The sequence below is a fragment of the Salmo salar genome, chromosome 22 (assembly GCF_965601325.2).
Source record: "Salmo salar chromosome 22, fSalSal1, whole genome shotgun sequence".
Classification (NCBI taxonomy): Eukaryota; Metazoa; Chordata; class Actinopteri; order Salmoniformes; family Salmonidae; genus Salmo; species Salmo salar.
Window position 1 is genome coordinate 43594995 of NC_138312.1, and position 27567 is coordinate 43622561.

At 40.9% G+C, this 27567-nt stretch overlaps 2 protein-coding genes across 5 annotated transcripts in view; both read left to right on the plus strand.

Annotated features, from left to right (window-relative positions):
- The first annotated feature begins 1958 nt into the window (after window positions 1-1958).
- On the plus strand, window positions 1959-20431 carry LOC106583470 (uncharacterized). Of its 4 annotated transcripts, none has more exons than XR_014382242.1 (6): window positions 1959-2079; window positions 5894-6094; window positions 6211-6373; window positions 7778-7923; window positions 10320-10445; window positions 16659-20431. XR_014382242.1 is itself a non-coding variant. In XM_082967783.1 (6 exons), the coding sequence occupies exons 2-6, from the start codon at window positions 5894-5896 to the stop codon at window positions 17429-17431; spliced, it is 1446 nt and encodes a 481-aa protein (XP_082823909.1). In that variant the 5' UTR covers window positions 1959-2079; the 3' UTR covers window positions 17432-20431. The 4 variants fall into 4 exon arrangements, 3 of the variants coding, with proteins under 3 accessions (XP_082823909.1, XP_082823911.1, XP_082823910.1); XM_082967783.1 differs by having other exon boundaries at window positions 10283-10445; XM_082967785.1 differs by having other exon boundaries at window positions 10292-10445.
- Window positions 20432-26492: 6061 nt separating this feature from the next.
- fbx42 (F-box only protein 42) overlaps window positions 26493-27567 on the plus strand; it is a 67166-nt gene continuing 66091 nt past the window's right edge. The window contains exon 1 of the mRNA XM_082967318.1: window positions 26493-26809. Within this exon, the coding sequence (XP_082823444.1) occupies window positions 26623-26809 (187 nt within the window). The 5' untranslated portion in view covers window positions 26493-26622. The remainder of the gene's footprint in view (window positions 26810-27567) is intronic.

Genomic DNA, 27567 nt, shown 5'->3' on the forward strand with positions numbered 1-27567 from the left:
CATTGAGGGCTTCCGCCATTTTAAAGTAGTCAACTGGGTGGGACTTCCAACTTCATTTCTGATCCTTTCTCGTAACCATGTTGGAGTCATGTCTAACTGAGTCATCAGGAGGGATCAGTCAATCGCGAAGAAGAAAATGCATGCTCATGCTGCAGAGATGGTTGTCTTTCTGGAAGGTTCTCCCATCGCCACAGAGGAACTCTGTAGCTCTGTCAGGGTGACCATCGGGTTGTTGGTCACCTCCCTGACCAAGGCCCTTCTCCCCCGATTGCTCAGTTTGGCCGGTCAGCCAGCTCTAGGAACAGTCTTGGTGGTTCCAAACTTCTTTCTTTGAAATAATTCGGCAGACATTTTTTCGACACAATCCTGTCTTGGAGCTCTACAGACAATTCCTTCGACCTCATGGCATGTTTTTTTGTTTTGTACACTAGGGACTATATGTTGGGATCACTGGTCATGTGTAGGCATATAGGTAGCACAGGTGACCAGGAAGGGTTGGCACAGGTGAGAGGAGAGCACATACAGTTGAAGTTGGAAGTTTACATACACCTTTTTAAAGTAGTCAACTGGGTGGGACTTCCAACTTCATTTCTGATCCTTTCTCGTAACCATGTTGGAGTCATGTCTAACTGAGTCATCAGGAGGGATCAGTCAATCGCGAAGAAGAAAATGTATCACTGACATAAATATGAGTCCTCTATCTATCTCTATGTTTGGGACACTTGGGGACAGGTGATTGATTGGTTCAGATGCGCTACATCGTGGAGGTACGAATTCAAAGACTAGGAAGAGTTCGCATTGTTTACCTCGGAAGCGGATGCTTGCTGGCCACCATCAGAGACACAATGTTAGCAGCAAAACAATAAACATATGCACTTTCCTTTCCCTCAAAATGTCGAAAATTAAGCTGTTGCAGGTTTTTCTAAATGAGTGATTAACTGCTACATAAAACAGCTTAATCTATAGAGCTCGCCACCTTGAACTTCCTAAAACCAGGGAAATGATTTACCTCTGGTTCGTTCAGCCAATTTTACGGGGAAAATGAATGGAGAAAGAATAGGGGTTTGGCATAAACGCAGAAAGTTAACAGAGGCTTAAGATATATTGTAAAATTTGTTATATGAGATATCAGTACAATTTGTTATATGAGACATTACCTTTTTGAATTATGAATCCTTAATGTGCTTTTTTAAAATTACATACATGCTTCAAAATTAGCTGATGAAGATGATCTCATAGAACAAAACATATAGCCTTTGATCTCCTAAGCCTGTGTTTACCACATACCTTATTTTCGGCGTTTAACCAAATCCCTACAAAAACTCCATACATTTTCCCATAAGCTTTGTCCAACGAACCATGGCGGAGTTCGTGCATACACAAAATTGCCACTGCTCTGTATTGGATAAGCAGTTTCTGCCTATCTTCATAGATCACGAAAACTATGCGCACACTTCAATGGGGCAAGTCCGTGAGTTTTGATTCTGGATAGCCAGATACCAACAATGACAAGAAACTGCTATGTGGGGAATCGTAAGTTACCCGTTTAAGCTAGTTTTTTTCTTGTTCTTGATACCATGTCTTGTTTTAATTGATTTCAGGTCAATGCTAAAATTCGCTAGCTAGCTAACCAACATCTGTGATGATGCATTTGAGAGACAGGTGCTAATTGTGCAAATATATTTGTTTTAAATAAACATTGGAGACAAAATATAGTTTACATGTTAACAACAATCTAATCCAACCCCCGCTGTTTTGCCCCATAGTTGCGCACGTGTAGGTTTTGTTGCTAAACAACCAACCTGTCTATACCGTACTGTCTTTGGGTTTGCAACCGGAGTATCTACCTCTGGCTGCATCATCCTTGAAAATGTGATGCATCCGGTAGTTGGCATCTCCGTGCTGTTGCTCACAAGCGTATATGCCCTGGTTAGAATGTTCCCGCCTCTTCTCGCCAATCTTGTCTTCCGGCTTTGCGGACATTTTATTCTCTTTGTTTAGAGCGGTCGAGTCAATCCAGTATCTTGTCAATGTGTGTGTGTGTGGTGTGTAGATAATCTTCGATTCTTCCTGATCGTGGTACGTAACAAAATTGTGCACAATAGCTTCTCGGTGTTTCTTTAATTCGCCTAGTGTCGGCATACATTTTCATAACTACTAAGCGATTGTTGGATAACTTTTGCAGCTGATGTTTTTACTCTACACCAACATCAATTTTGACAGGTAGTTCAGTAGATACAGTAATGTTATGCATTTCAGTAGTGCTAACCTGACAGGATTGCTATGTATTGCAACTGCATCTTCCAGGCTTCGCGGTTGTTGCATTGTAGTGAAATGCTTGTGCTTCTAGTTCCGACAGTGCAGTAATATCTAACAATTCCACAACTACGTTATACACACATATCTAAAGAATATATACATGTATGGATGACCGAGCTGCATACATAGGCAAGATGCAATAGATTGTATAAAATACAGTATATACATATGAGATGAGTATTGTAAAATATGTAAACATTATTAAAGTGACATTATTAAAGTGACTAGTGAACCATTTATTAAACTGGCCAATGATTTGAGTCTGTATGTATACAGCAGTGTTAGTGATGGCTGTTTAACAGTCTGATGGCCATGAGTACTGACCTCCTTTCTGGATGGTAGCGGGTGAACAGGCAGTGGCTCGGGTTGTTGATATAGATGGGAGGGCTTGAGTGGAGCTTTAGAGTGGGACTAAAAATAACAGGATGACAAATGTAAAATAGACTGTGTCCATAAAATGTATATATTATTGTAATGAAACAGGCAGTGAGCAGGTCTCGAACCCTCCACCTTCTAGCCCGAAGTCGACTGTGCCCCATAAGCATGCTCATGCTGCAGAGATGGTTGTCTTTCTGGAAGGTTCTCCCATCGCCACAGAGGAACTCTGTAGCTCTGTCAGGGTGACCATCGGGTTGTTGGTCACCTCCCTGACCAAGGCCCTTCTCCCCCGATTGCTCAGTTTGGCCGGTCAGCCAGCTCTAGGAACAGTCTTGGTGGTTCCAAACTTCTTTCTTTGAAATAATTCGGCAGACATTTTTTCGACACAATCCTGTCTTGGAGCTCTACAGACAATTCCTTCGACCTCATGGCATGTTTTTTTGTTTTGTACACTAGGGACTATATGTTGGGATCACTGGTCATGTGTAGGCATATAGGTAGCACAGGTGACCAGGAAGGGTTGGCACAGGTGAGAGGAGAGCACATACAGTTGAAGTTGGAAGTTTACATACACCTTAGCCAAATAGATTTAAACTCAGTTTTTCACAATTCCTGACATTTAATCCTAGTAAAAATTCCCTGTTTTAGGTCAGTACGGATCACCACTTTATTTTAAGAATGTGAAATGTCAGAATAATAGTAGAGAGAATGATTTATTTCAGCTTTTATTTCTTTCATCACATTCCCAGTGGGTCAGAAGTTTACATACACTCAATTAGTATTTGGTAGCATTGCCTTTAAATTGTTTAACTTGGGTAAAATGTTTTGGGTAGCCTTCCACAAGCTTCCCACAATAAGTTGGGTGAATTTTGACCCATTCCTCCTGACAGAGCTGGTGTAACTGAGTCAGGTTTGTAGGCCCCCTTGCTCACATACGCTTTTTCAGTTCTGCCCACAAATGTTCTATTGGATTGAGGTCACGGCTTTGTGATGGCCACTCCAATACCTTGACTTTGTTGTCCTTAAGCCATTTTGCCACAACTTTGGAAGTATGCTTGGGGTCATTGTCCATTTGGAAGACCCATTTGCGACCAAGCTTTAACTTCCTGACTGATGTCTTGAGATGTTGCTTCAATATATCCATATCATTTTCCTCCCTATTTTCCTCCCTTGTGAATTTCACCGATCCCTCTTGCAGCAAAGCACCCCCACAACATGATGCTGCCACCCCCATGCTTCACGGTTGGGATGGTGTTCTTTGGCTTGCAAGCCTCCCCTTTTTCCTCCAAACATAACGATGGTCATTATGGCCAAACAGTTCTATTTTTGTTTCATCAGACCAGAGGACATTTCTCCAAAAAGTACGATCTTGGTCCCCATGTGCAGTTGCAAACCATAGTCAGGCTTTTTTATGGCGGTTTTGGAGCAGTGGCTTCTTCCTTGCTGAGCGGCTTTTCAGGTTATGTCGATATAGGACTCGTTTTACTGTTGATATAGATACCTTTGTACCTGTTTCCTCCAGCATCTTCACAAGGTCCTTTGCTGTTGTTTTGGGATTGATTTGCATTTTTTGCACCAAAGTACATTAATCTCTAGGAGACAGAACGCATCACCTTATTGAGCGGTATGACGGCTGTGTGGTCCCATGGTGTTTATACTTGCGTACTATTGTTTGTACAGATGAACATGGTACCTTCAGGCGTTTGGAAATTGCTCCCAAGGATGAACCAGACTTGTGGAGGTCTACAATTTGTTTTTGAGGTCTTGGTTGATTTCTTTTAATTTTCCCATAATGTCAAGCAAAGAGTCACTGAGTTTGAAGGTAGGCCTTGAAATACATCCACAGGTACACTCCAATTGACTCAAATCATGTCAATTAGCCTATCAGAAGCTTCTAAAGCATGCCATCATTTTCTGGAATTTTCCAAGCTATTTAAAGGCACAGTCAACTTAGTGTATGTAAACTTCAGACCCACTGGAATTGTGATACAGTGAATTATAAGTGAAATAATCTGTCTGTAAACAATTGTTGGAAAAATTACTTGTGTCATGCACAAAGTAGATGTCCTAACTGACTTGCCAAAACTATAGTTTGTTAACAAGATATTTGTGGAGTGGTTGAAAAACGAGTTTTAATGACTCCAACCTGAGTGTTTGTAAACTTCATACTTCAACTGTACAGTTGTTACCGTATCACACACATGGCTTATAGAATGCATCTCTTTGCACCTTTTGTATAGGAATGTGTATATTGGAGCTATTTATATTTTCTATGCTCAATAAATGGGAACTTCACCCAAAAAGAATAACGTTTGGAAAGGTTTCCTGTGGACGTGTATGGACAGCTCTCTCCTGTGCCAGTGGCTTTTCATAGGGAATCACCACTACAGTTACATTAAGGACAGGTTAGAAAGGTGTGTTTAAAAGGAGATTTTGGTAATGTCCTTTATCTGCTTCTCCAAAGTCAGATTTATATGTACATTCAGTTTAAAGTTAGGGCCTAAAGATTGTAATTCATATTGACTGTTACAGTAGCCAACATTGGCCCAAAATCTTTCTTTGCAGCCTATTCTGTTTGTGGATTGCTTCTTTCCTTCCTTGCTTAGGCTTGCTTATTTACAACCCAATCCAAGGGCTTTTCTTAGAGCCATTCTCTCTCTTACTTTCTTTCTCTCTCTGTTGATCTATCTCTCTCAATCTAATACTCTGTTTGTCAGCGTGTTTAGTCTGTCTGTGTCTTTAGTGTCTCAGTCCGTCAGTCTGCTGGCCTGTCTGCCTCCATCTGCCATTCCACCTCAGTCTGTTGTCACTTGTCTGTGTGTCTGTTATTCTTCCTGTCCGTCTGCTTGTCTGTCTCTCTGTGACCTGCCTACTCATTCTAATGTAAGTGTTTATATTGTAGCCTATTGTAGATTACATTTAGCTATAGAAAATGCTTCTATAATATCAAGAAAGAAGCCCCTCAAGTCAGCTTCAAGTGGTGTGATGTTACTGAATTATGACAATGTAACCATACTTTTGTGTTCAGCACCACTTCCCAATCTGATAGCTGGTCGACTGAATATTTACACCTGTCCTAATTTCATAGAAGTAAAATGATAGTAATCTGGTCTTTTACCGTATCATAATTTCTGTTTGCTCATTTTCTCATTTCTTCCACAATTGTAATGCCAATCTTGTTTCTTGTTAATTTCAGATGCCAGGTTCAACATTCAAAAAGTGCTGTGCATGTGGTGGAGACATCAGGGTGGCACGTCGCAAATGTGACTTGTGTGGGGCAGCACAGCAACTGAAAAAAAAACTGGAGTCGCAGAAAGATCACTACAATGACAACTGGGCTCGAAACACCCTGAAGGGAAACAATGTTGCCAAGGTTCTTAATACTGCCCATTTACTGGTGAGCAAGCGATAATGACATACTTACTATCCTCCCTATGAATTGTTCAACTGTGTAGGCAAATGTATGTGTACTAACTAGTTGTATGACTGAATTACTGTTTTAAATCGTTTTAGATCCACAAGCTGGAAAAGCTGGGGATGGTCTCTTTGATCCTTGTGGGACGCCCTAACAATCCCTCCATTGGCTGGTCTGATGTTCTGTGTCCTCAGGACTTCAAAGACCAACAGGCCAAAACTGTGGAAGAGATTAAATTGATATTTGACACTGCCATGAAAGGTATAATATAGCCTTCCCTGTAGCTCAGTTGGTAGAGCATGGTGTTTGCAACGCCAGGGTTGTGGGTTCGATTCCCACGGGGGGCCAGCACAGGAAGAAAAAAAAAATGTATGAAATGTATGCATTCACTACTGTAAGTAGCTCTGGATAAGAGCGTCTGCTAAATGACTAAAATGTAAATGTAATGTATAACTTGGACAGATCGATATACTTTATTAGTCCACGCAGATGGAAATTTGTCCTCAGCTTTCATCCAATGCCCCCGATTCAAACACACATTAGGTTGGAGAGGCTGGAGGAGAGAGCAGCCACAGTGCAGGGCCCAATAAGCAGTTTAGGTGGTTAAGTTCCTTGCTCAAGGGAACATTGGCAGTAGGTGGATCCTGAGATATTGATGCCCCCTGGTAGCCTCGAAGTAAGAGAAGCGGGCCAGCTACCAGAGGGTTGAGAAAGAGAAGGAGAAAGAGTCTGTCAGCACAACCTTATCAATATTCTGAATTAGTTTGAGTTCTGTGTTAGGTATCGGTTGGTGTAGTTATGTCCAGCCAGTTCAGAAGAAGTGGTAGTTGGTCCTTAAATCAGAATGGCACAGTAAAGGCATAGCTATCATTTTCTTTAAGAGATTACAGGGTACCACAGGACAAGGTACCTTTGTATACCCTCTGCCTATTTTTTCTTTTTTTTTCTTGTAGGTGCATGTGTTTAGGGTATAGTTGTTAGCGGTTTGTCTTAATTGATTGAATTCTACCTTACCTAGTGACTTAAACAGAGTAGTAGTTGTTCATTCTTTAAATAACCACATCATTGAAGGGGCGGTACCTATGGCCGGATGGGAGGAGTGTAGTGTTGATGTGTGATAGGTTGGGTGTGGGAGTCTAGTGATTTCAGAGGCAGTCTTATATTTTAAAAGTTAGTTTCAGTTTGAGACTGTCAGGCCCTGATTGTGTAATATAGATGAAGTGGGGTGTAGGCAGGAGGGCTAGGGTGGCAAGGAGAAAGGCTCAGCAGCCCCGCTCATTCAGGAACCTTATCGATGCAGGCACAAAGCTGGAGAGGCCTCTCTTCGTTGACATGAGTAGAGATCGTATCATAGGCTGTTATGGTAGAATGGCATACTGGTCAGACTGGATGAGGTGGCAGAGATGATGTTCTTGCCCTTTTTTGGTTGCCCACTGTATAGCTGGGTTACCACTATTGTTCCTCTCACTGACACTATCCTGTCCAGCCTGTTGTGGTTAGTGAAGGTTAGTGAGCCCCAAAACAGGATGTTATACTGAACGCCAGGATGGACTCTATGAAGGACTTGTGGAAGGCTTGCAGAATGGATGTGGTGAGCAGGTGGTTGTCTTTTTAAGTTGAAGTATACAAAATAATAACATTGTTGTTTTTCTTTGTTATTCCCAGCTTTACATGAAAAAATTACTCAAGAGGTGGCCCCAACCCCAGTCGAAGATTGGCCACCACCCCATTACAACCACACATGTCTCCCACCTCCACCCCTCTGTAGCAGCATAGCTAACGCTGATGTCGGGACCTTGACAAAGTTGACAGTGAGTGATGACCATGAAAACACACAAGACTGATGGCTATAGCTATGTTCAACAAGTATATTATTCTTCTGGCTTTATCTAGCTCTAGTTTTATCTAGCTCAACATCTGCAGTGTTGTAGATGATAACTATCTGATTGGGTGTTTGTAAACTTGCACGAGCTGCATTTAAAGTAGGAGGATTCTGTATCCACAAACCCCTTTCTGATTTAAACCTGCGCGCGAAATGTTTTATGGGTCCATACCTTCTGCTGTGTTTGACTAGCATATATTTGGGACACACTTGGATCCAGGTGGAGATTGTTCTGTTCAGATGCGGTAGGTCTCCAGTAGAGGTCGACCGATTATGATTTTTCAACGCCGATACCTATTATTGGAGGACCAAAAAAAGCCGCTACCGATTAATCGGCCGGTGTTTTTTTATTTAATTTAATATATATGTATATTTAAAAAACAATTTTTTTTTAATATATGTGTGTGTGTATATATAATAATGACAATTACAACAATACTCAATGAACACTTATTTTAACTTAATATAATACATAAATAAAATCTATTTAGTCTCAAATAAATAATGAAACATGTTCAACTTTGTTTAAATAATGCAAAAACACAGTGTTGTGCGATGTAAAAAAAGCTAACATTTAAGTTCCTTGCTCAGAACATATGAAAGCTGGTGGTTCAATATTCCCAGTTAAGACGTTTTAGGTTCTAGTTATTATAGGAATTATGACACGTCGACTATTTCTCTCTATACCATTTTTATTTCATATACCTTTGACTATTGGATATTCTAATAGGCACTTTAGTATTGCCAGCCTAATCTCAGGAGTTCTGTGTTAGGCTTGAAGTCATAAACAGCGCTGTGAATCAAGCATTGCTAAGGGCTGCTGGCAAACGCAGTAAAGTTTGAATGAATGCTTACAAGCCTGCTGCTGCCTACCACCGCTGTCAGACTGCTCTATCAAATATCAAATCATAGACTTAATTATAATATAATAAACACAGAAATACGAGCCTTTGGTCATTAATATGGTCAAAGTCGGAAACTATCATTTCGAAAACAAAACGTTTATTCTTTCAGTGAAATACGTAACTGTTCCGTATTTTATCAAACGGGTGGCAACCCTAAGTGTAAATATTGCTGTTACATTGCACAACCTTCAATGTCATGTCATTATTATTAAAAATTCAGGCAAATTAGTTCGCAACGAGCCAGGCGGCCCAAACTGTTGCATATACCCTGACTCTGCGTGCAATGAACGCAAGATAAGTGACACAATTTCACCTAGTTAATATTGCCTGCTAACATAAATTTATTTTAACTAAATATGCAGGTTTTAAAAAATATACTTCTCGCAGTGCTAGCTGTGCCACCAGAGATTCTGGGTTTGAGTCCAGGCTCTGTCGCAGCCGGCCGCAACCGGGAGGCCCAAGGGGCGACGCTCAATTGGCCCAGCGTCATCCGGGTTAGGGAGGGTTTGGCCGGCAGGGATATCTTTGTCTCATCGCGCACTAGCGACTCCTGTGGCGGGCCGGGCGCAGTGCACGCTGACACGGTCGCCAGGTGTACGGTGTTTCCTCCGACACATTGGTGCGGCTGGCTTCCGGGTTGGATGGGCGTTGTGTCAAGAAGCAGTGCGGCTTGGTTGGGTTGTGTTTCGGAGGACGCATGGCTCTGGACCTTCACCTCTCCCGAGTCCGTACGGGAGTTGCAGCGATGAGACAAGACTGTAACTACCAATTTGGATACCACGAAATTGGGGAGAAAAAAGGGGTGAAAAATACCAAATATATATATATTGATTTTATTGTATTGATTTTAAGAAAGGCATTGATGTTTATAGTAAGGTACATTCGTGCCACGAATGTGCTTTTGTTTGGCGTTTGGCGAATTAGGCTGTGATTCGATGATAAATTAACAGGCACCGCATTGATTATATGCAATGCAGGACAAGCTAGTTAACCTAGTAATATCATCAACCATGTAGTTAACTAGTGATTATGTGAAGATTGATTGTTTTTTATAAGATAAGTTTAATGCTAGCTAGCAACTTACCTTGGCTCCTTGCTGCACTCGCATAACAGTTGGTCATCCTGCCACGCAATGTAATCGGCCATAATTGGCATCCAAAAATGCCGATATAACGATTGTTATGAAAACTTGAAATCGGCCCTAATTAATCAGCCATGCCGATTAATCGGTCGACCTCTAGTCTACAGTACAGCAGGCGGCGATAACAATTTTTCCCTCGTGCAGGTATGAATTCAAAGACTAGGATACATCTTTGACTAGGAAGCCTTCGCATTGTTTACAATAAACCTATCCACTTTCCCTTTAAAATTTCTAAAATGCAGCTGTTGCAGGTTTTTCTAAACGAGCCATTACCAACAGTGGCTGCCGTGGAAAAAACGGTGTCGGAGTACCAGGAAGAAATTTCCCGTTCAAAGGAGGAGATCGATCGTCTACGAAGGCTGCTGGATTTGGCTTTCAAACCCGACATAAAGTTACATATTGCAGGTTAGTAGTGAGTAGCTATGACCCCGCTATAACAATCTAATTGAACCATTTAGCCAGGCCACTGCCACTAAACTATCAATTCATTCAATTCTTTCGCTGTAACATTAGAACTGTTAAGAACTTATGAAATGGGTTTCCGGTTTAATAAATAGAGAAGAAGCTCGCAGACCAGGCTCCTACGCATTAGTTAATTTAGCCACATTTTTACTTTGCATTCCACTTTCTTACATATCAGATTTGATTGATGAGTTCGTAAGTTACCGTTTTGATTCAAATGTCTCACAATCTGAGGAGCAGAAGACCTGTAACTGACGTTTCAACCACGATGGCAAGCGGGAATAGTAATGGCGCTGACTCCAGTCCAACTGTTACGGAGTCTCATGCGGTCACACTCCCCACAGATCTTCAGAACTTCCATACGGTTCTGGTATTGGAAATTACAGCTACCATTGCCACTCAGCTCAAAACTGCCATCGATGCTGCTCTGGCCCCCTTCTCGACCGTCCTGGATGGTGTCCGAGCCGCTGCGGATGAACAAGGCCGCCGACTTGATGGCTTTGATCATGACCTGGGTGACTACAGTGATCTCATAGTAGACCTTGAGAAAACGGTCGCCGGTCTGAGCTCCGAAAACCAAAAGCTGATTGACAAGACCAATGACCTGGAATCCCGTTCTCGACTTTGCAATCTTCGGATTGTTGGTAACCAGATACACTTGGAGGGGACTCATGTCAGACTTCTTCGCTGAGGTGCTGGGTCCGGCCATCATTCCATCACCCCCGAAGCTGGACAGAGCCCACCGCATTGGCCCCTCCCCAGCGGGCGAAGACGACAACTCCAAGCCTAGAGTGTTTATCGTTAATTTTCACTACCGTGACAAGGAGCGCATCCTCCAGAGGCAGGGCGGAGGACAGCTACACTTCTGCGGACGCAAGGTGTTCATCTTTTCTGACCTCAGCTCGAGTGTCGCCAAGAAAACCTCTCAACTCCCACAAGGACGCCCAGCGCTGGTTAGACGGTCACTTCTGAGCCGTATCTTGGCTCTATGACCTACTCTTGCCAGATAGCATGCATAGCCTAGCCTACCCTCCAAGTTGAAGGTCTGTTTTGATTTTTATGGCAGGGCCTTTTCCCCCTGTTGCCATTCCTTTTCTACTCTGCAGAAACACTATTGAACTCTGATAAAATTGACTAATATTGTCTTGTGTGGTTATTTAAGCTACATGTTTGGGAGGTCCTTTTTATTTGGCTAGATGGCTAGCGTAGTAATGCATGGCTACAATTCCAGGCTTTTGCAGAGCTTTCCTTTTTTTTTTTTTTTCATCTAAATACTTACTGAAGGACTTTTCACTACTTTATTACGCCCCATTGACCATTCGTACAGACACTCGGCCCCTTTTCTTTTTTTGTAACAGGGTAACATACTGCAGGACACTTATTTGACCATCCTTAAGACACATTGTACGTGTTGCATTGATTGAAGACTCCCTGAGTCAGGACAGTTCCGTTTTACTGTTATGGGGTTTTCTGTCTTTGTTTTGGTTATCTGTTGACCTACTTTGTCGTTTTGTGAATGCCTTTTCAAATGTATTTAACTACTCGTGCTATGGAGCCTCTCCGCGTTAAGATAGGAAGATGTTCTGTTTATATGCACTGACGCTGTGCAAACGTCAATCTGCTGTCTCCATTCGCTGGGGAAGGAGACTTTGGGTTTGGGTGGGGTGGGGAGGGAGGGAGAGTGACCTTTTTGTGTTCCTTTTTATTTATTTATTTATTTTTCTTTGCTTTTTTTCATCAGTTTTCTCTTATCTTTGCAAATACCTGGTCTGGTTTCACACCTTTTTCCTTTTTCTATTTTAGATGGCTAACAATGCTAATAATAGTACTATTGGAATAGGTCAGGTTTTCCATTCAGACTTGAACTCCAAAGCCAGAGGGGTTGCAATTTTGGTTAGTAAAACAATACATTTCTCTACTACTAATGTTATTTCAGACAGTAATGGGAGATATTTCATCATAACTGGCACCATTTGGCACACACCTGTAGTATTGGTCAATGTATTTTGTTAGGTTCTAATTTTTCAGAGTAAATAACTCACGGACACTAGAGAAGCTTAACCAAGTTGAATTTTTCCCAAAGGGTCGACACAGCTGTATTCAGACAAAGACCTGTTTCCACCACTTGTCACGCTCTGACTTAGGAGAGCTGTGTTTTCTCTGTTTAGCTAGGTCAGGGTGTGATAGGTGGGTGGGCATTCTATGTTTTGTTTTCTATGTTTTGGCCGGGTATGGTTTCCAATCAGAGGCAGGTGTCTATCGTTGTCTCTGATTGGAAGCGATACTTAGGCAGCCTGTTTTTCCTTTGTTTTTTGTGGGTAGTTGTTTTCCGTTTCGTTGTAAGTACCTGACGGAACTGTCTGCTGTCATTTTTTGTTTCATTTGTAATGTGTTCATTTCTTCATTAAACTCAAGATGAACATATTCCACGCTGCACCTTGGTCTACTCATTCTGACGCCTGTGACACCACTACAAGTATATATACTCCACTTTAGGCACTCCTCCTTCTCTCCAATCCTTACATCTTATGGTTCCACAGGAAGAGGGTAATAGGGGAATGATCCATAATTTCTCCCTTCAGGGGATCTGACCTGACCTCAACCCCTCCTTTGCCTAATCCACAGATGTCCATCTGCTTCCCCTATAGCAATCCTGTGACCTCCTCCCGTCCACCCAACACATTCCACAGCCATCTGTCTTTCTACAGAGACCCATTAACCTCTGACATAGAACCAGTCTCTTCCACTCCTTTATATACCATGGTTATAACAATGTTCAAAGTTTACCCCGAATCCAATAATATGCTCCCAATTTTGATGATGTTGAATTTGCCAATGGGTTGCTGGGGGAAAAATCCCTTTTCTGAACACCCATCTTTTGATATTTGCTGATGATCTGAATTGTGTTTTTAGCCTGCTCCAACCCCAGAACTATGTCTCCTGCTGCTATGTCAAAGTCCTTCTCAGATTTTATGGTTCAGAATGGGTGTACAGGCCCTGTTGATTTCAGAATCCCCAGGCAAGAGAGTATTATTTACTTTCACATGTACATCATTCTTTTTCTCATATTGACTTTCTTTATTGATCATAAGTTACTTCCAAATGTCACCTCTTCTGAATATTTACCCGGTGTCATTTCTGATCATGCACCTTTAGCCCTCGACATAGTTCTATCAGGACAAACTCGAACACCACTCAGTTGGAGATTCCATTCCATTCTCCTGTCTGATGCAGACGTCTGTAACGTTGTTGATAACTTCTACTTCTAACGTTACTGTAACCTTTATTGATCATTTTCTTATTTCATATCAGACAAGCTCAACCTCTCTCTTTTGGGAATCACCTAAGGCCTGCCTTAGAGGAGAAATTATTTCTTATTAAACTCGGAAAGCTAAACTAGAAGAACTCTCTAAAGCCATCCTTGACTTAGACCACCTATATGCCTTGACGCCATCTCCAGAGATATATAAGCAACGCTTGAACTTTCAATCTCTTGTCCACTACAGATGCAGAACGGTTACTATTGCATTCACGTGGTACCTATTATGAACATGGCGACAGGCCAAGTCGTCTGCTCGCACACCAATTAAAACGCAGCGCTGCTACCCGTCTGATTCCCCAAATTAAAGATTCCTCTCATAGCTTGATTTCTGACCCTACAGGGATCAATGACACCTTCAAAACTTTCTATTCCACCTTATATACGTCTGAATTTCCATCAGATACTGCCAATATGAATTTTTTTGGGGTGAACTGGACTCGTAGATGACCTTGATTCTCCTCTCAGCCTCGATAGGCTGAATAACTTCTTCAAGTCAATGCAGAGCAGCAAGGCTCCAGGGCCTGATGGGTTTCCAACTGGGTTCTTTAAGAAATTCCATACCAAGTTAGCCCCTTTTACTTTTATCTATGTATATTGAGTAACTTGAACGTGGCTCGTTGCCACGTACCCTAACACAGGATTCAATAGCGCTTCTCCTTAAGAAGGGGAAAGACCCCACTTCCTGTTCTTCATTTAGGCCCCTAAGCCTCCTTAATGTGGATGTAAAGGTGCTGGTGAAGGTGAAAGTGAGGCATCTGGAAGTAGTCTTACCAGGACTGATCTCACAGGAATGAACCGGCTTTATAAAGGACAGATATTCATTTTTTTATATTCGAGCGCTGTATTAACATGATTTATTCTAAACAATTCTCCTACTCCCCTGAGGTGGTAATCTCCCTAGATGCAGAGAAGACATTTGACAGAATTAAATGGGAGTACCTATTTGCTGTTCTTAAAAAATTTCAATTTGGTGACAAATTTAACTCATGGATCTCTCTTGTATACATTCCCCCAGGCCAGTGTCTGTACCAATGACACCTGTTTTTTCAGAGATGGGGTAGCTGTAAAAAGGATTAATGCTGTAAAAATTAACAGTTTACCCAAATTCCTTTATCTATTTCAATCTATCCCATTGTTTTTACCAAAGTGTTTTTAAGTCAATCAATCAGGCTGTTACCACATTTATCTGGGGAGGGAAGGTACCCAGAGTCAGTAGATCTTTACTTCAGAGATGCAAGTTTAGTGGAGGGCTGGCACTACCCAACTTTTTATACTATTACTGGGCCGCCAACTTTCAGAAATTGCCATTCTGGTTACATGCTCCAGATACCCCATGGTGCCACCTAGAGGCACATTCTTGTATTTCTTCTTCTCTTCATGCTTTGCTCTTCTCTCCCAACATCCCCTTCTCGCAATCCTGTAGTGCTTTCCACACTTAAGATTTGGTACCAGGTTCAACAGCACTTTAAATTCTCCTCTGCATCTAATATGGGTCCTATTGCTAAGAGTCACTTATTCCCTGCTTCTCTAATAAATAATGCTTTCTATTACTGGACAAGGAAAGGTATTAAGTCCTTCCAAGACTTCTATGTAAATATAATTTAGTCTAGTTTACCCAACCTGGCCTCTAAATACTCTTTGCCTCCATCTCACTTTTTTCGTTACCTTCAAATTAGCCATTGTCTCTTCCCAATGTTCTGGCTTCCCTGCTCCACCCCCTTGCCAACCCTGAGATGGCATATTGACTCAATTACCTTGACAGAAAGCAGTCATTTCTCAGATCAATCTATTTATTTTGTCATTGCACAAACACTCCACCAACAAAATTAAATCTGCTTGGGAACGGGAAATGGGTGTTGAATTCACACAGGAGTGGTGGGATGAGGCGATTGATAGAGTACGCTCCACTACGTCTTGTGCTCGTCTTGGTCTCAGACAATTTAAGGTTTAACATAGGGTGCATTTTTACAAATCCAGATTGTCTGACATATATCCAAATTTAAATGAAGAGTGTGATTGATGTCATGTCTCACCATGTGACCTTAGTCACATGTTCATTCAATGCTCTAAACTACAAAATGACTGGGATTCTGTTTTTGATTTTATTATGAGGAGCTTTAAATGAACCTGCAGCCATGTCCCTTGATAGCTGTCTTTGGTATTCCAGAAGACTTGTTCTCCTTGGACCCCAAACATGCCGATATTGTTGCTTTTTTACATCCTTATTAGCTCGACGTAGAATTATTCTCCAGTGGAAGTCTGCTCAGCCCCCCTCTACTTCTCAGTGGCTCAACGATGTAATGTTCTTCCTAAAGCTTGAGGAAATTAAGTATTTTCTTAGGGGTTCCAATGATACATTTGTTAGAAAATGTCAACCATTTATGTCATACTTTAATGGCTTGCAGAGTCTCCCCTCTGAGATGCCAGTAGGCACTACATAATAGGTACAGTCATCAATATAATGCTATCCAGTCCAAGCAAGTTTGTCTAAGGTTTACGGATCATTTATTTACTTATTTATTTCTGTTTTTGTTGCTCCACTTTTTGTATCATGAATCTGTATTGAGTTGTTTGTATGTGAGACAATTTTTTTCCTGTATTCTTGTTTGTTTTTGTTATGATATCTCTGTAGAATTTTTGTTGTCTAGGACCGAACTGAGGGTGGGTTAGGTATATGGGGTGAATAAAAATCAAAATCTCTATATCAAATAATAATAACAATTTATGAAATGTAACATTCCAATTGTAGCTTACTGGCGTTAATCTAATAGTTGGACTCAAGGCCACATTGAACTGGAAACTACATCTAATTGATACTCTATTCTTCTCTTCAGACTCCCAGCAGCTCACTCTCCCTGTCCCTGAAGACATTCCTCCTGAGCAGCAGGACTGGAGCCCCTGTCAGGGCCAGGAGGACCCAGAGCCCACTCAGATTAAAGAGGAACAGGAGGAGTTTGGGACCAGTCAGGAGGAAGAGCAGCTTGAAGGGCTGAAGTCTGATATCAAAGAGTTCATATTCACTCTACCCTGTGTAAAAAGTGACTATGATCAGGACCCTCCTCAGCCCTTATATCTTCCCCAAACCCAGACTATGGAGAACAGAGAGAGGGACTCTCTTCCCACCAAAACAACTGAAGACATCAAAACAGAACCTAATGGAGAGGGCTACAGTGCATCAGAACCAACAAGTGAATCTCAACCCCTCTCTGCAGTACACCCAGACTGCTCTGCAGCTCAGATTGGGAACAGTGAAAGTGACAATGGGGTGGACTGTGGAGAGGTACTGTCAGGGTTGCAGAAAGGACAAAGCTCCCAGATCTCTACCCGGGTCAATAAAGCCAGTGAACTGAAAGTGCCATTGAAGGCTCACACAGGGGAGAGACAACACAGATGTCCAGTATGCAGTAAATATTTTCTGAAAACGAGCAATTTAAAAATACATCAGAGAATTCATACTGGGGAGAAATCATTTCACATTGGGGAGAAACCATATCAGTGCAAAGATTGCAGCAAATGCTTCATCAGGATGGGAAACCTGACTGAGCATATGAGAATTCACACAGGGCAGAAATTAGTCTGGCTGATACCAAACTCAAAGTCCTCCTGACTTCAGGGTCTATCGAGACTGTTTGATGTTGTCAGCAGGATGGTGTATGGAGTTCTGTTCACATTCTGTGAAGAAATAGTAGGCATTTTGGGTATGTAATTTTTTTTATAGTATGTGACATTTCGAAAATGTATGTTTTAAAAGGATCAGCCCCTTTTTTTTCAATTTTCACTTAAAATGACATACCCAAATCTAACTGCTTATAGCTCAGGACCTGAAGCAAGGATATGCATATTTTTGATACCATTTGAAAGAAAACACTTTGAAGTTTGTGGAAATGTGAAATGAATGTAGGAGAATGTAACACATTAGATCTGGTAAAAGATAATACAAAGAAAAAAACGGTGTTTTTTGTATATATTTTTTTTTATACCATCCGCTTTGAAATACATTATGGCCTTTCTCTTGCATTATTCCAGCCCAGGCACAATTTAGATTTTGGCCACTAGATGGCAGCCGTGTATGTGCAAGGTTTTAGACTGATCCAATAAACCAAGGCATTTCTGTTCAAAATGTTGTATCAAGACTGCCCAATCGTGCCTAATTGGTTTATTAATACATTTTCAAGTTCATAACTGTGCACTCTCCTCAAACAATAGCATGGTATTATTTCACTGTTATAGCTACTGTAAATTGGACAGTGCAGTTAGATGAACAAGAATTTAAGCGTTCTGCCAATATCAGATATGTCTATGTCCTTGGAAATGTTATTGTTACCTACAACGTCAGGCTAATTCGATTAGCATATGTTAGCTCAACCGTCCCACGGGGGACCCACCAATCCTGTAGAGGTGTTAATATCTTAAAACACTAATATATCTTGATTATATAAGTATTCAACCCCCAGAGTCAATGACATGACATGTTAGAATCACCTTTTGTCAGTGATTACAGCTGTGAGTCTTTCTGGGTCAGTCTCTAAGTGCTTTCCACACCTGGATTGTGCAACATTTGCCCATTTCTTCTTTTCAAAATTCTTCAAGCTCTGTCAAATTGGTTGTTAATCAATGCTAGACAAACTTGTTTGTCTAACCTTGTGTTTTAGGTTATTGTCCTGCTGCAAGATGAATTAATTGGGCCTCCCGAGTGGTGCGGTGGTCTAAGGCACTGCATCACAGTACTAGCTGTGCCACTAGAGATCCTGATTCGAGTCCAGGCTCTGTCGCAGCAGGCCGCGACCGGGAGACCCATGGGGTGGCGCACAATTGACCCAGCGTCGTCCGGGTTAGGGGGGGGTTTGGCCGGCAGGGATGTCCTTGTCCCATCGCGCTCTAGCAACTCCTGTGGCGGGCCGGGCGAATGCACGTTGACATGGTCGCCAGGTGTATGGTGTTTCCTCTGACACATTGGTGTGGCTGGCATCCAGGTTAAGCGGGCATTGTGTCAAGAAGCAGTGCGACTTGGTTGGGTTGTGTTTTGGAGGACGCATGGCTCTCGACCTTCGCCTCTCCGAGTCTGTATGGGAGTTGCAGCGATGAGACAAGACTGTAACTACCAATTTGGATACCACGAAATTGGGGAGAAAAAGGTGTAAAAGTATTTGTTTTTTAAATTAAAACATATATTTTTTTTATAAATATGAATTAATCTACCAGTGTCTGGTGGAAAGCAGCCTGAACCAGGTTTTTCTCTAGGATTTTGCCTGTGCTTAGCTCCATTCCGATTTATTTTTTTTATCCTGAAATACTCCCCAGATTATAAGCATACCCATAACATGATGCAGCCACCATTATTCTTGAAATTATGGAGAGTGGTACTAATGTATTGGATTTGCCCCAAAGATAACGCTTTGTATTCAGAACAAAAAGTTTGCTTTGCCACACTTTTTCAGTATTAATTTCATACCTTGTTCCAAACAGAATGCATGTTTTCCGTACAGGCTTCCTTCTTTTCACTCCGTCAATTAGGTTAGCATTGTGGAGTAACTACAATGTTGCTGATCCATCCTCAGTTTTCTCCCATCACAGCCATTCAACTCTGTAACTGTTTTTAAGTCACCATTGGCCTCGTGGTGAAATCCCTGAGCGGTTTCCTTCCTCTCCAGCAACTGGGTTAGGAAGGACGCCTGTATCTTTGTAGTGACTGGGTGTATTGATACACCATCCAAAGTGTAATTAATATCTTCACCATGCACAAAGGGACATTCAATGTCAGCTTTTTTATTTTGACCATCTACCAATAGGTGCCCTTCTTTACGAGGCATTGGAAAACCTCCCTGGTCTTTGTGGTTGAATCTGAAATTCACTACTCGATTGTGGGACCTTACAATTATCTGTATGTGTGGGGTACAGAGATGAGGTAGTCATTCAAAAATCATGTTAAACACTTATTGCACACAGAGTGAGTCCGTGCAACTTATTATGTGACTTGTTTAGCACATTTTACCCCTGAATTTATTTAAACTTGTCATAACAAAGGGGTTGAATACTTATTGACTCAAGATATTTCAGCTTTTCATTTAATTTGTAAAAATTCAGAAAACATAATTCCATTATGGGGTACTGGGTGTAGGTCGGTTACCATGAAATCTCAATTGAATCCATTTTAAAATCGGGCTGTAACACAACAAAATGTGTAAAAAGTCAAGGGGTGTGAGTACTTGCTGAAGGCACTGTAAAAGACTGAACCGGAAAGAAGTTAGCATGAGTCATTTTACACTCTTTAGAATCAGAACATATAACAAGATTATATACTAATAAAAAGGAATGGTCAAGTTTGTTGCTGTGGTCGGTAACCTACCCGGGGTTCCGTAAATGGTGGCATTCAAATGAATGGTTGAATTCGTTACTGTGGTCAGTTCCTGGGGTTTATTATGTTGGCGTTCAAAAGTATGGTCATGTTCAATATGTATTTCCCCAACAGATACTGTATGTTTCCATCAAACTTACTTGTTGTGGATAAAAGGCTGTCTGTGATGACGTAGTGTATATACAAATAACTTTTGCTGTTAAATTCCCATGTACCGAATGAAAAATACACGTTAAATGGGTTTCCATCGCATTTTCGACTCTCTGATTGTTTTGTCACAAACTGTTGCTTTATATAGCAAATATACACGTGTGAACTAGCCAACAGCTCGTAGATAGGTTGGGTAGTCTACCTGCCAAGATTATTATGGATATTCGCGATATTATTTGCGTTTGTCAAACGGCTGCCAAGCATCGATCATCATGTCACCAGAATAAGACTCGATATTTATTGGAAAGGAGCGTCAAGCTCATCACCTTGCACTTTCATCACCCTGTGAAGTGAATACATTATTCAATCTGTAACCGAATAGGCATAAACTGCATGCTTTCCCGAGTCGTAGTGGGAGTACCATACAACATAAATCAAATCAAATGTTATTTGTCACATGCGCCGAATACAACAAGTGTAGACTTTACCGTGAAATGTTTACTTACAAGCAGTGCAGTTCAAGAAGAACACATTTACCATATTCCGTACTCCAAGTTTACTGATGGTTATTATATCTATATTTGCGTATAAATGTATTTCCACCGCCACTTCTCGCATAATTCATTTTACAATGTCGAACGAACAAATGTGTTTGTTGGCATTTATCAAATTGTACCCGCATTTCATGTTTCCATCAGCACAGTCCTGATTTTTTTCATGTGTCATGTAATTCGTTTGCATGAAATGGTTGGATGGAAACGTGGTTAGTGTGAGGCTTTTTATTTGCAAAGTGAGGATAAAGAACAGGCGAACTGTACAACTATTTACAAAATTAAATAAACAGGGCGATGAACAAAAAGGTAGTCTAATAAACCGAACTGAATAACATAGAACTCTAACAAAAGATACCACTGGCTTCAATCATGCCTGTAAAGCCGGCAGCAATCTGTCGTGTCTCTCAAACAAAGCAACGACATGCTTCTTGTTGCGACACCATTACCCAGAATGAATCACAAACCCTAACAATTACCTAATTGACAATCCACGTCAATAAATGAATGAAAAGGTATACAAACACATTCAGGTAATATATTCCACATTATAAATATCCCCACCATATTATCAATAAATAAATGTGCTTCTCATCAACCATAAATCATCACTGTCTGGATATTAATTTAGGCATGTTTTTGGATTAGGTGACAGAGATCATTATGGGATTATAATGATAACAGAACTACGTGAGTTTTGTATTTCGTGGTCACACATTGAGATTTGTGGTTTCGCAAATGTGTAATTTACACTGAACAAAAATATAAACACAACATGTAAAGTGTTTTTATGAGCTGAAATAAAAAGATCCCAGAAATGTTCCATACACACAAAACGCTTATTTCTATCAAATTTTGTGCACAAATTTGTTTACATCCCTGTTGCATTTCTCCCTTGCCAAGATAATGCTTCCCCTTCACAGGTGTGGCATATCAAAAAGCTGATTAAACAACATGATCATTATACAGGTTCACCTTGTGCTGGGGACAATAAAAGGCAACTCTAAAATGTGCAGTTTTGTCACACAACACAATACCGAAGATGTCTCAAGTTTTGAGGGAGCGTGCAATTGGCATGCTGACTGCAGGAATGTCCACCAGAGCTGTTGTCAGAGAATTTTATGTTAATTTCTCTACCATAAGCCGCCTCCAACGTCGTTTTAGAGAATTTAGCTGTACGACCAACCGGCCTCTCAACCAAAGACCATGTGTAACCATGAAAGCCCAGGACCTCCACATCCGGCTTCTTCACCTGTGGGATCGTCTGAGGGGGGTGGGTGCTGAAGAGTATTTCTGTCTGTAAGAAAGCACTTTTGTGGGGGAAAAATTATTATGCCTGGCTCCCCAGTGGGTGGGCCTGGCTCCCAAGTGGCTGGGCCTATGCCCACCCATAGCTGCGTCCCTGCCCAGTCATGTGAAATCCATTTAATAGGGCCTAATAAATGTATTTCAATTGACTGATTTCCTTATATGAACTGTAACTCAGTAAACACATTGAAATTGTTGCATGTTGCATTTATATTTTTGTTCAGTATAATAATACATTTTGTTGAGAATAACCTAACATATTTCTACCCTCTAACAATCCTGACAAATACGCGTATTAGGTCTATAAACAGTTTGGAAGCTTTTTATACATTGATCAAACTGTGTGGTTGACTCAATGGTGGTGTTGGTGGCACTGGGCACCCTGACATCCCAACCATAATGCTCCTTAATGGCACAACGCTCAGTCGCAGTCTCACCTATTGGCAGAGAAAATATGAACCTCATCAACATAGCTCATTATCATCAGACCAAAATAGTATTTGCCGTAGTCAATGTCAGTGTATGGCATATTGGTCATATACTGTAGAGGGCAGGGTAACTAGCTTAAGGGGTTTAAGGAGAAGAGTTCTCTGACTGCTTACCTTCAGCTCCTAACACTCCTGAGAGGACCTCAGGTTCGCCAACTGCCTTTCTGCCTGTCTTACATATTCTTTCAACTAAAATCAACCAGATTTAGAACATACAATATGATCATGACAAAGTATGCTATTCAAATATATGGTGTCACACTTTTCCTCTAACAGCTGGGTGATTCTGACAGTCCGTTCTATATCCATGAGTCTGGATTCATACATGACTAAGGAGCACACATTACTGTATATAATGTGTATGTACAAAAGCATGCTTCTTCATATCTCAGCTACTTAGTGAAAGACTTAAATAGGTATCTCCTGCTTTTTATCTGTAAGACAGAGATCAGTCAATGAGAATAACATTAAAACATTGACTGCGTTGATATATAATTAGAAGATTAATCAAAATGCAAAAATGTACCTTTTCCTCAATTCAAAACAACATTAAGAGGTTGAAGCAAGGGTGTGGAAACTAATAACATGGTAATAATATAAAAGGTTTACTGCCAGGAAGGTCCTCTATAAAGTCAGCATCAAAGCCGCTGCCACAATGAGCTCCCATTGAACTCTGTGGGTTGCACAAGGCTGCCATACCAGGCTACCTGGTAGAATGGAGAGAAACTGGACAAAGATATAAATCACATTAACATCCATTGAGGACTTTTACATCAGATTGCATGACTTGTTGTTCTTTTTAAGTAAAATTGCATCACACCCCACTAGTGATGGGTCGTTCACGAACGAACGGCTCTTTTTGAACTGATCTTTTTGATGAACGTTCGGAACCGAATCAGATTGGTGAACGAGTCATTTATTTGGCTCCCTGATTTGCACTCTGCTACTACTGCTTTTTGAGCTCAAAACAGCATTTTTCTGCAGATAAGTTACAAAATAATTATCAAAGAAGCTGAATCTTCACTGCAGAAACAATAAATAGTGGGGAGAGCACATCAATCTGGTCCACGCTGATTTTTTTTGCAGGCGATCTAATAATTTGTCCTGAAAGTTTTCACGATCGACATAATGGTAGCCTACCTTTTGGGGTTTACATTGGGCATGTGCTATTTTTTCATGGGTCAAGGTCGATTTTTTTAAGCATTTTGAACAAAGAGCTGTTTGGGAGCCAAATGAGCCAGCTCTTTTACGTGAACAGAGCCAAATGAGCCAGCTCTTTTACGTGAACAGAGCCAAATGAGCCAGCTCTTTTACGTGAACAGAGCCAAATGAGCCGGCTCATCAAAAAGTCTCCGAATTCCCATCACAAATATCAGTTCAATATCTAGTTTTGATTTACATCTGGTTATCAACTAATGTGAATTCAATGTGGAATCAACAACAAAAAATGTCTCACTGTCATTGGATTTAGGTAAAGAGTTGGGTGAAAAAAAATACTAAATTCCCTAATATCGATGACTTTGCAAATCCCATCAGTCGTCAAATTGATTCAACATCATCACATAGATTTTTGTGTCATCCTCGATGACTTAATGCATTATCCATGTGTGGTTGTGTTGTGTTTTAAATCGCCAAATAGACAGATGTATCTACACTTCCGTTCAAAAGTTTGAGGTCACTTAGAAATGTCCTTGTTTTTGAAAGAAAAGCACATTTTTTGTCCATTTAAACAACATAAAATTGATCAGAAATACAGTGCAGACATTGGTAATGTTGTAAATGACTATTGTGGCTGGAAACTTCAGTTTTTTTATGGAATATCTACATAGGCATACAGAGGCCCATTATCGCAACCATCACTCCTGTGTTCCAATGGCACATTGTGTTAGCTAATCCAAGTTTATCGTTTTAAAAGGCTAATTGATCATTAGAAAGCCCTTTTGCAATTATGTTAGCACAGATGAAAACTGTTGTCCTGATTAAAGAAGCAATAAAACTGGCCTTCTTTAGACTAGTTGAGTATCTGGAGCATCAGCATTTGTGGGTTTGATTACAGGCTCAAAATGGCCAGAAACAAATAACTTTCTTCTGAAACTCGTCAGTCTATTCTTGTTCTGAGAAATGAAGGCTATTCCATGCGAGAAATTGCCAAGAAGCTGAAGATCTCGTACAACGCTGTACCCGCAAAACACCACTCTCAACGTCAACAGTGAAGAGGTGATGCTAGCCTTCTAGGCAGAGTTGCAAAGAAAAAGCCATATCTCAGACTGGCCAATAAAAAGAAAAGATTAAGATTGGCAAAAGAACACTGGACAGAGGAAGATCGGAAAAAAGTGTTATGGACAGACGAATCTAAGTTTGAGGTGTTCGGATCACAAAGAAGAACATTTGTGAGAAGCAGAAAAATTCAAAGATGCTGGAAGAGTGCTTGACGCCATCTGTCAAGCATGGTGGAGGCAATGTGATGGTCTGGGGGTGCTTTGGCAGTGGTAAAGTGGGAGATTTGTACAGGGTAAAAGGGATCTTGAAGAAGGAAGGCTATCACTCCATTTTGCAACACATTGCTATACCCTGTGGACGGCGCTTAATTGGAGCCAATTTCCTCCTACAACAGGACAATGACCCAAAGCACACCTCCAAACTATGCAAGTACTATTTAGGGAAGAAGCAATCAGCTAGTATTCTGTCTATAATGGAGTGGCAGGCACAGTCACCGGATCTCAACCCTATTGAGCTGTTGTGGGAGCAGCTTGACCGTATGGTACGTAAGAAGTGCCCATCAAGCCAATCCAACTTGTGGGAGGTGCTTCAGGAAGCATGGGGTGAAATCTCTTCAGATTACCTCAACAAATTGACAACTAGAATGCCAAAGGTCTGCAAGGCTGTAATTGCTGCAAATGGAGGATTCTTTGACGAAAGCAAAGTTTGAAGGACACAATTATTATTTCAATTAAAACTCATTATTTATAACCTTGTCAACGTCTTGACTATATTTCCTATTCATTTTGCAACTCATTTCATGTATGTTTTCATGGAAAACGAGGACATTTCTAAGTGACCCCAAACTTTTGAATGGTAGTGTACATCACAGAAGCCTGAAATATAACAAAACCGTTTGACATAGAAACACCGGATTTTTGTTTAAAAAAAAAGAATGTCTATTAATTATAAATGTATTAAAATATGAATAACATTCCACCAATGAGGCCACTAGAGGTTGATTTGGTCATCTGACTGTAGGAAAGGGTTTTAAAAGTCTATGAGAGCGGTATGGTTAATCTACAACCTGTTCTTTTTTATTATACATTTTCCAAACAATATCATTGCATTCACAACTCTAAATTGTCTTCAAAATGCTTCCCCAAGCTGTGACCACTGGGTAGATATTGTTCGGAGTGTGTATGGTAAGTGTGTATGGTATATCTACAGCCTAGTCTGAGTGCCTAAACCATTTTATAGAGTCCTGGAGTTATGCTCATAGAAATAATAGATTTCTATTGTTATGCTACTTGTGAATGTGAATACAACTTTTATTAAATAGGACAGGGCTCAAATTATATAAAAAAAAGTAGTTTCTCAACCTTTATGTATTATAATTGAGTTTCTCAAACTTTACCTTTAGACACATTATATTGAGATGTAGGATATTTCCCATTACAGCAAAACTTTTGGTGTAATTTGTTAGCATATTTTTTGGGACACATGTTGGTCCCAGGTGGGGATCGTTCAATTCAAATGCGCTACATCTCCAGTACAGCAGGCGGCGACATCGCCCTCGTTTACCGATACGTAAAGAGGAAACGTTCGCGTTGTTGACACAAAAGGGGAAAGTAGTCTATCTTTTGCGGTCTCGAAAGGATGGTTGCTTGCTAGGTACTATAGACACCACGTTAGCAGCACATAGCATAAACGTGTTAACTTATTCTGTTCGTCACATTACCTCAAAATGTCTAAAATGCAGCTGTTACAGGATTATCTAAACGAGCGGTTAACAGCGGTGGCTGTTGAGATATTTGGGGCAGTGGAAAATACCATAGCAGAGTACCAGGAAGAAATCTCCCGTTCGAAGGAGGAGATCGATCGTCTACGGAAGCTGCTGGATTTGGTTTTCCAACCCGACATACAGAGACCAGGTGAGCTGAGCCATATGTAATTAATAGATGGCTCTGGTAGTAATGACCGCCGCTAGATCAATTAATGTGATTGAACCAGCCAGGCCTGCCAATCAACCGATTTGTATATATTTTTCTGAAAATTAATATTAATTTGAACTTGGCACATAGAACTACAGCGTTCACCAGTTTGTAGTCCTAAAAACCGGTCCCGTTCGTTTAGCCATTCCTATGGGGAAATAATAGGCTTTTGGGATAAACGCTGAAAATAGGGTCAGAGGTTAACACAGGCTTAGGAGCTCTTATGTTTTGTTATTTGAGATAATATCAGTCAGTTAACATGACCTTTATGAATTATGAACTCTGGGTTTTTTTTATTACATAAATGCTTCAAAATTCACAAAAAGTGACATTAGCTGATGAAGATTCTCATAGAACTTAACATAAGATCTCCTAAGCCTGTGTTGACCTCTGACCTTATTTTCTGGGTTCACCCAAAGCCCCTACAAAAACTCCATTCATTTTCCCATAGGTTTTATCCAACGAACTATGGCGGAGTTAGTGCCTACAAAAAGATGCCATTACTATTGCTCTCTATTGATGACTAATTAGTTATCCAATCATCTCAGAGACCCAGCAGCTCATTCTCCATGTCCCTGAAGAGGAGGTTCCCACTGAGCAGCAGCACTGTGAGCAGGACTGGAGCCCCTGTCAGGGCCAGGAGGACCCAGAGCCCACTCAGATTAAAGAGGAACAGGAGGAGTTTGGGACCAGTCAGG

Excerpts from the sequence above, each read along its gene's own strand:
- LOC106583470 (XM_082967783.1), top strand. The coding sequence starts at position 5,894 with ATGCCAGGTTCAACATTCAAAAAGTGCTGTGCATGTGGTGGAGACATC. Across the intron at positions 6,374-7,777 it reads ATTTGACACTGCCATGAAAG|CTTTACATGAAAAAATTACT; the intron begins GTATAATATAGC and ends TGTTATTCCCAG. Across the intron at positions 10,446-16,658 it reads CATAAAGTTACATATTGCAG|ACTCCCAGCAGCTCACTCTC; the intron begins GTTAGTAGTGAG and ends TCTTCTCTTCAG.